Raw genomic sequence first — 9368 nt, forward strand, 5'->3', positions numbered from 1 at the left:
GGACACAGACTTCCCCCCCCCCCCCCATACACACACACTGCCTGCCTGGAACAGACTCCCCCCTCACACACACACACACACACACACACACACACTGCCTGCCTGGAACAGACTTCCCCCCCCCCCCCCCCATACACACACACTGCCTGCCTGGAACAGACTTCCCCCCCCCCCCCCCCCCCATACACACACACTGCCTGCCTGGAACAGACTCCCCCCCCCCCCCTCCCATACACACACACTGCCTGCCTGGAACAGACTCCCCTCCCCCCGCCACACACACACACTGCATGCCTGGAACAGACCATCCCCCACACTGCCGGCCTGGAACAGACTCTCCCCCTCCCCCCCCCACACACACTGCATGCCTGGAACAGACCCCCCCCACACACACACACATACTGCATGCCTGGAACAGTGCACCAAACACACACACACATCCAATGCCTAGAATGGCGCACCTCCCCCCACACACATACACTGCCTTGACCAGCACACACCCCTGTCATGAGGTGCAGAGAACCTGGGCCCTGTGCTCCCACCACTCCTGCTCTGAGCCTCCTAAACCAGCCTAGCCTGATTCATCCCCTACTCCCCAGCCTGGTGTCAGCCCCGCCGCCACCTTCTTTTTGCTTTCCTGGTCCCAGGGTGTTAATCTATGTCCTCTGGCCCTCAGCACTGAGAGCCTGCCTGCTCCTCCCCAGTGAGTCCTGCCCAGCCTCCCCCGCCTCGTCCAGACTGTGTGCTATGCCCAGGGAAACTGAGGCACATGCACACACAGTCATTACAGGACAGCAGAATCGCACCCTACCAGGCAGAGTGAATACAGAGGCAACCAAAATGAATACTGTCCGTGCTATGTCACAGGAGGTTGCTGGGTCCTCCCCTCTGGGGGACCCCCGGTGGGCACCTCTCCCTGTGGCAGGGCTGTGAGCCGGTCTCTCCAGGATTCTCCTTCACACCTGGATTGGCTGCCTATAAATGCATGAGCCAGCGCCCGGCACTGGGCTGGTCCTCCAGCTCCCTGTCCTTCAGGAATATAAGAACGGCCATGCTGGGTCAGACCAAAGGTCCATCCAGCCCAGTATCCTGTCTGCCGACAGTGGCCAGCACCAGGTGCCCCACAGGGAGGGAACAGCCTCAGGTTGGGGTGGGGGTCAGGTTCATAGAGCTGCTTTGGAACCATCGGCTTAGCCAGGTCCTCTGCGGTCTGGGCCCCAGCCCCAAACCCCCACTTGTGGACATATTGCAGCAGGCAGGAGGCCAGGTCTGTGTAGGTCTCCTCGGGGCCCTTGTATGTACTCCGGAACTTTTTCCTGTGCCTTCTGATCCAGCAAGGAGGTGACCTGCCGGAGCCAGTCGGCTGGAGGGACCGCATGCAGCTTGCAGGCTCGCTCGACGGAATTAAGGAATCCATCCAAGTCTCCCCATGTCCCTACACTGCGACCTCTCAGTGACTTGTAGGGCCGAGCCCCCTGCACCCCCCCCATGCAGCCTGCCTGGAACAGTACCTATCTCCAACACTAGTTGCCTAGAACAGCGCACCCCCCAACACATCCACTGCTTGGAACAGCATACCCCCACCACACACTACCTGCCTGGAACAGTACCCCCCACACACATACACATTGTCTGCCTGGTACAGTGCCCACTGCTGACACTAGCTGCCTGGTACAGTGCACCCCCCAACACACTGCCTGCCTGGAACAGCATACCCCCACCACACACTACCTGCCTGGAACAGTACCCCCCACACACATACACATTGTCTGCCTGGTACAGTGCCCACTGCTGACACTAGCTGCCTGGTACAGTGCACCCCCCAACACACTGCCTGCCTGGAACAGCATACCCCCACCACACACTACCTGCCTGGAACAGTACCCCCCACACACATACACATTGTCTGCCTGGTACAGTGCCCACTGCTGACACTAGCTGCCTGGTACAGCGCACCCCCCAACACACTGCCTGCCTGGAACAGCACCTCTCCCAGACACACATCCACAGCATGCCTGGAACTGCATGCTTGCCTCCTATTCACCAATTACTGCCTGGTACAGGTGTCCCCCTCCCCGCCCCCAAGAACAGGATGCCCTATCACTCCCACTTGTCTGTAACAGGGTCTCCTCCCCTAGGAATTCCCTACCTGGCAAGATCAGGGCACTGTCCTCCCCCTGATCTGCCTGGCTGGGCCAGGATGCCCTCCCCCTCATTCTTCTGGACCATGACATACTGGTTGGCATTTTCCCACCCCCTGCCTGGTGTTGGGCACCTTCCCCAGGAAGAAATGGGACCTTTTGGTAATATCCCTTGGTGTCCTGTTGGGACAGGGCAGATGGGAAAGGACTGTTTGGTCTCAGGGCAGGCTGAGACGTGGGGGGGGAGGGGGGAGGTAATAAAAAGGGACAGCCTGAGGCTGATTCTGCTCCTGTGGCGAGTCCAACAGGAAACTGGCAAATCCAAGCATCTAGGCCAGGGGATTCCAAACTTTTTGGCATAGGGACCAGTAAATCCATTCACGAGCTTTTGGAGGACTGGTAACATTCATTTGCATATTCATTAAGCAAATGACAAATATGCAAATATGTTGGTTTGGGTCCTCCCAAAGCCCCCAGGGCCAGCTGTAGCAAAGCTTTTGAGATGGCCACAACATTCTTACCAGCAAGTTAAGGGAATATGGATTGGAAAAATGGACTGTAATCCAATAAAAACCCTGCACCCCCACGGCATGTATTGAAAAGGGGGCTCATTTATTTTCAGAAAGCCGACACCATCTTTGGAATTTTGTTTCCATATTCTCATTCCGGATGGTGAACGCCCCAGGCTCTCTCCATTCTGACACACTGCAGTGCCTGTAAACCTCACTGTCAGCAATGGGGATATTTAAAAGGCCCTGCTCTTACATTTCCATTCAGGGTCTGCGTGCGCCCTGAACTGTCCCGCTCCCCGCTGATCGAATCTCTCCCTCCCACCCTGGGCCAGCCCCGCTGTCCCTGCCAGCCGATTCTCTCCCGATCTCTCCTGGCAAGCCCTGCTGCCCCTGCCAGACCTGCTTCCGCTGGCCGGTTCCCCCGCCAGCCCTGCGACCTCCCCCAGCCAGCCTCACTGCCCCTGCCAGCCGGTTCCTCTCCCCCGCGATCTCCCCTGGCCAGCCCCACTGCTCCCACTCCCCACCCCTCCCAGCCAGCCCTGCTTCCGCTGGCCGGTTCCCCTCCCTATCTCCCCCGGGCAGCTCCACTGCTTCCCTGCGGCCCATATCCAACCCCCACTCCCTCCTCCACAGCCAGCAATGAGAGCTCACCTGGTAACCCTCACTATGCCTCTGCTGGGAGCCTGACACATATGGCTGCATCTGCCCAGCCTGGCTGAGGGCTTGGGGAACCCGGCGCTCACGGAGAGTCCGGGAGTCCGGAACACCTGGCAGCCACTGAGGCCTGGTATTTTTTTCCTGCGGCCCATAGTTTGGGAAACGCTGATCTGGCACGTGGCGCCCCAAGGGAGTTGGATCCTACCTCTCTGCAAGGGAGCCGGCCTGAGCAAGAGGGTAAGAGCTGCTGCTTGTTTTAACCCTTTGACCCACAGACCGTTTTTTCATCATTTGTTCCTCGGAACTAGTTGGGCCCTGGGTCCAGGGGTCCCTCCCTCAAGACTGGGGGAGGGGCTTTTAGAAGTGGACGGGCGTAGCGCTGGAATGTGGTGGGGTGCCCCTAGCAAGCCACTCAGGGCCTGGCCAGTGGGGTTCAATGCTGAGGTCTGGGCTGGCCAGCAGGGTCTGTGCGTTGCTCCCCATCCTAGCGGGCTACTGTGTTGGCAGCACTGTGTGAGCATCAAAGTAGGGCCCTGCTGCGGCCCCTGAATCCCAGCAGGGTACCTGAACTTCTTCCAGGCCAACTTCTTCCAGGCCTCTGCCTGCTGGGACCTGACCCCTGCAGCAGGGAACCCTTCATCCTCCCTCATGACACCCCCCAACAAGCCCCCAGCTCCCCCCAGAACAGGCCCCCCCATCACTCTCCCCTTGACCCCTCCCACAAGAACAGGCCCCCCCATCACTCTCCCCATGACCCCTCCCACCAGAACAGGCCCCCCCATCACTCTCCCCATGGCCCCTCCCACCAGAACAGGCCCCCCCATCACTCTCCCCATGGCCCCTCCCACCAGAACAGGCCCCCCCATCACTCTCCCCGTGGCCCCTCCCACCAGAACAGGCCCGCCCATCACTCTCCCCGTGACCCCTCCCACCAGAACAGGCCCCCCCATCACTCTCCCCATGACCCCTCCTACCAGAACAGGGCCCGCCCATCACTCTCCCGTGGCCCCTCCCACCAGAACAGGGCCCGCCCATCACTCTCCCCATGACCCCTCCCACCAGAACAGGCCCGCCCATCACTCTCCCCGTGGCCCCTCCCACCAGAACAGGCCCGCCCATCACTCTCCCCGTGGCCCCTCCCACCAGAACAGGGCCCGCCCATCACTCTCCCCATGACCCCTCCCACCAGAACAGGCCCCCCCATCACTCTCCCCGTGGCCCCTCCCCCAGTAGGCCGCACCGCCACGCGCAGTGTCAATCACGTGACACCTGCGCTGGCTCCTCCTCACGTGACACCTGCGCCTGGTCTCGCTGGCGGGGCAAGGAGCGCGACGCCCATGTCCAATCAGAGAGCAGTGGGGCGGGACTTGTGCTGCGTGACAGCGCCCTCAGCCAATCCGTGCGGCGCCTCGGCGCGAGCCCGTGGCGCGGCTGGCGGCTCGGCTACGCAAGCGGCGCGCGGAGCTCGGCCGGCCCCGCCATGAGCGGCAGCGCGGAGCCCGACCCTGCCCCCCCCGCGGCCCCGGCCCCCCCCGCGCCGGCCCCCCCCGCCCGGCGAGAGCAAGCCCAGCCCGGCGGGGGGCGGCAGCGCGGCCCCGGGGCCCCCTGGGCCGGCGGGGGGCGGGGCGCGGGGCGCCGAGGGGGGGCCGGGCGCGCGGGGGCCCGGTGAGGGGGGGCCGCTCTGAGGAGGGGGGGTGCGGGGGGGTCAGGTCTGGGGGGAGGGTGGGATGCGGGGGGGTACAAGGGGGGGTTAGGTCTGGGGGGGAGGGTGGGATGCGGGGGGGTACAAGGGGGGATCAGGTCTGGGGGGAGGGTGGGATGCGGGGGGGTACAAGAGGGGGTTAGGTCTGGGGGGAGGGTGGGATGCGGGGGGGTACAAGGGGGGATCAGGTCTGGGGGGAGGGTGGGATGCGGGGGGTACAAGGGGGGGTCAGGTCTGGGGGAGGGTGGGATGCGGGGGGGTACAAGGGGGGGTCAGGTCTGGGGGGAGGGTGGGATGCGGGGGGGGTACAAGGGGGGGTCAGGTCTGGGGGGAGGGTTGGATGCGGGGGGGTACAAGGGGGGGTCAGGTCTGGGGGGAGGGTGGGATGCGGGGGGGGTACAAGAGGGGGTTAGGTCTGGGGGGAGGGTGGGATGCGGGGGGGTACAAGGGGGGGTTAGGTCTGGGGGAGGGTGGGATACGGGGGGGTACAAGGGGGGGTTAGGTCTGGGGGAGGGTGGGATGCGGGGGGGTACAAGGGGGGGTTAGGTCTGGGGGGAGGGTGGGATGCGGGGGGGTACAAGAGGGGGTTAGGTCTGGGGGGAGGGTGGGATGCGGGGGGGTACAAGGGGGGGTCAGGTCTGGGGGGGAGGGTGGGATGCGGGGGGGGTACAAGAGGGGGTTAGGTCTGGGGGGAGGGTGGGATGCGGGGGGGTACAAGAGGGGGTTAGGTCTGGGGGGAGGGTGGGATGCGGGGGGGTACAAGGGGGGGTCAGGTCTGGGGGGGAGGGTGGGATGCGGGGGGGGTACAAGAGGGGGTTAGGTCTGGGGGGGAGGGTGGGATGCGGGGGGGGGTACAAGAGGGGGTTAGGTCTGGGGGGAGGGTGGGATGCGGGGGGGTACAAGAGGGGGTTAGGTCTGGGGGGAGGGTGGGATGCGGGGGGGGTACAAGAGGGGGTTAGGTCTGGGGGGAGGGTGGGATGCGGGGGGGGTACAAGAGGGGGTTAGGTCTGGGGGGGAGGGTGGGATGCAGGGGGGGTACAAGAGGGGGTTAGGTCTGGGGGGAGGGTGGGATGCAGGGGGGTACAAGAGGGGGTTAGGTCTGGGGGAGGGTGGGATGCGGGGGGTACAAGAGGGGGTTAGGTCGGGGGGGAGGGTGGGATGCAGGGGGGGTACAAGAGGGGGTTAGGTCTGGGGGGAGGGTGGGATGCAGGGGGGTACAAGAGGGGGTTAGGTCTGGGGGGAGGGTGGGATGCGGGGGGTACAAGAGGGGGTTAGGTCGGGGGGGAGGGTGGGATGCGGGGGGGGTACAAGGGGGGTCAGGTCTGGGGAGGGAGGGTGGGATGCGGGGGGGTACAAGGGGGGTCAGGTCTGGGGAGGGAGGGTGGGATACAGGGGGGTACAAGGGGGGTCAGGTCTGGGGAGGGAGGGTGGGATGCGGGGGGGTACAAGGGGGTCAGGTCTGGGGGGGAGGGTGGGATGCAGGGGGGGTACAAGGGGGGTCAGATCTGGGGAGGGAGGGTGGATGCGGGGGGGTACAAGGGGGGTCAGGCCTGGGGAGGGAGGGTGGGATACAAGGGGGGCAGGGTCTGAGGAGGAGGGTGGATGCAGGGGGGACACAAGGGGGGGTCAGGTCTGGGGAGGAAGGGTGGGATGCGGGGGGTACAAGGGGGGTCAGGTTTGGGGAGGGATGCAGGGGGGGCCCGAGGGAGGGTGGAACGCAGGGCGGGGGGGGCATCCCTGCTTGTCCCAGGCAGCCCTGACCATGCTCTCTCACAGGGCCCATCTCCACGGCGGTGGCTGCGGCACCCTGCGATGGGGCCATGTCCAATGGGGTCTATGTGCCCCCCAGCGCAGCCAACGGTGATGTCAAGCCCGTGGTCTCCACCACACCCCTGGTAGATTTCCTGATGCAGCTGGAGGATTATACCCCTACGGTATGGGCTCAGGGGGAGGCCTGAGAACCGAGGCTCCTGGGTTCCCTGCCTCGCTCGGGGGGGCTGGGAGCCAGGGCACCTGGGTTCCCTGCCCAGTGCTGGGTGGCAGTAGGGTAAGGGTTACCGCAGAGCATTGGGAATTAAAAGTTGTGTGTTGATGCCACTAGGTGAGTGGTTGGGGGTAAGGGCTGTAGTTTCGAGTGGGGGAACCTGAAAGCTTGTCCCCTTTAACATTTCTCCTTCATCCCAGATCCCAGATGCTGTTACAGGCTACTACCTCAACAGAGCTGGATTTGAGGCCTCTGATCCACGCATGTAAGTGAGGCATAGTGCTATTTGGGAAATCCCCAGTCACCCTGACTACGAGACTTCTGTTTGTGAGGGGCCTGTAGTAGGTATTTGTGCTGAGGCCTCATCTCCAGCCACCTATGCTCAGTGTTGTACTTCAGGCTGCTCTCTTGCTTTCTCTGACTGCAGAATTCGTCTCATCTCCCTGGCTGCCCAGAAGTTTATTTCAGACATTGCCAACGATGCCCTACAACACTGCAAGATGAAGGGCACAGCTTCCGGCAGCTCCCGCAACAAGAGTAAGGTGAGGGTCTGCTCTGTGAAGCCTCTAGGTGTGGGGGTACAACCAGCAGGGCTGAGTGAGATCCTGGGTGAGCTGTTCCTAGCGTGTTTAAATGCAGGGTAAAGTCATTGGAAAACTGAAACTCTTGTATACCTCATGTATCCCCGTGTGGGAAGACAGCTGGGTATAAAGAATAGGATGGAGAACATTTTAATGCCTTTGAAACCAGCCGGGTTGTGGCCCATCTGGAGGCTGCAGAACTCCAAAAGGGTAGAGGAGAACTAGAGGGGCTCAGACAACGGCACCAGGAATGATCAAGAGCCTGAAAAGCTCTTCTAGAAGTATGCCACAATGTAGCCGTGTTAGTACTGGAGATGCAAAGTGCATGAAGCAAGGACTGTTAGTGCCTTAACATCTGTTGATGAGGGAGAGAAGTTTTTGAGCTTTCACAGAGCTCTTCAGGTCTGGGAAATCCAAACCCTCCCTCCTAGACCCCACACCTCAACCCTGAGCCCCCCTCCTGCAACCTAATTCCTGCCCAAACGCCAGTCTCTTGCCCCAAGCTTGCTCCCGCATGCCAAAGCCCTTGACCCCAGCCTGGAGTCGCCTCCTGCACCCTAAATGCACCCTGGAGCCTTCAACCTCCCCTCGCCTCCAGATTGTCTGGGTATGGAATGAATTTCGTTGTGTACCAACATGGAGATGTGTTGCATGTTTCCATATTGGTGCACAAAACAAGATTAGAGGGGACATTAGTTTGGGTTAGAATCAATGTTGGATGGCTGTCATCAGGCTAGCTGGAATTTCTTGCAGGATTTCAGCTAATTTTTGTGACTATTTTTTCTCCCAGGGTGTGGGGTGACATAGTGGCTTTTGGGAGGGGATTGCTCCTGCTGTGTGTGGTTCATTAGTCTTTCTGAGGTTTGTCTGCAGAGCGGTTCAGCGTTGGGGAGCTGTTCAGAAGGGTCTGGCCCCAAGGATCCCTGGGGAGAATGTGCTGTCTTGCCTTTGCTCAGGAAATGGCGTATGAAGAATGGCTGATCAGCTTGGCTACGTCTAGACTGGCAGGATTTTCCGGAAATGCTTTTAACGAAAAAGTTTTCCGTTAAAAGCATTTTCGGAACAGAGCGTCTAGATTGGCAGGACGCTTTTCTGCAAAAGCACTTTTTGCGGAAAAGCGTCCGTGGCCAATCTAGACGCGCTTTTGCGCAAAAAAGCCCCAATCGCCATTTTCGCGATCAGGCTTTTTTGCGCAAAACAAATCTCAGCTGTCTACACTGGCCCTTTTGCGCAAAAGGGACTTTTGCCTGAACAGGAGCAGCAAAGTATTTCCGCAAAAAGCACTGATTTCTTACAGTAGGAAGTCAGTGCTTTTGCGGAAATTCAAGTGGCCAGTGTAGACAGCTGGCAAATTTTTTCCAGAAAAGCGGCTGATTTTCTGGAAAAACTGGCCAGTCTAGACACAGCCCTTGCGTCTCTCCAAAAGGAGTTAATCCAATAGCCGCTGTCCCTGTCCTCATCTTGTCTCTGCTTTTGGGGAAGGAGGGTGGTGCGCCTGGCAATGGCTGCCCTGTTGTCACTGACTCTGCCTCCGTCCCAGCAGGACAAGAAGTACACCCTGACCATGGAGGACCTGATGCCAGCACTTGCGGAGTATGGCATCAATGTGAAGAAGCCACACTATTTCACCTAGCACAGGGGAGCCTGCCCATCCTGCGCTGTGATGGGCAGGAGCTCTGCTCTATTAAAGCGTTGATGCTGGCTGGTGGTTTGTGTGAGGGGCTCTTTGCTCTGGGAATGCTGATGCCCTGCTCTGTGGTGCAGGGACTGCCACTGGGACAGCCCCGACCG

At 61.1% G+C, this 9368-nt stretch overlaps 1 protein-coding gene across 1 annotated transcript; it reads left to right on the forward strand.

The window, feature by feature from the left end:
* Nucleotides 1-4775: 4775 nt before the first annotated feature.
* Nucleotides 4776-9278, forward strand: TAF10 (TATA-box binding protein associated factor 10). The gene is given in 6 exon segments (XM_075918509.1): nucleotides 4776-4855; nucleotides 4857-4975; nucleotides 6789-6946; nucleotides 7197-7261; nucleotides 7424-7538; nucleotides 9121-9278. Coding segments are annotated over 6 exon segments (612 nt in total). The 5' UTR covers nucleotides 4776-4790; the 3' UTR covers nucleotides 9211-9278.
* Nucleotides 9279-9368: the final 90 nt, after the last annotated feature.

This window comes from Pelodiscus sinensis, unplaced genomic scaffold (assembly GCF_049634645.1).
Source record: "Pelodiscus sinensis isolate JC-2024 unplaced genomic scaffold, ASM4963464v1 ctg91, whole genome shotgun sequence".
In the NCBI taxonomy this organism is placed as follows: Eukaryota; Metazoa; Chordata; order Testudines; family Trionychidae; genus Pelodiscus; species Pelodiscus sinensis.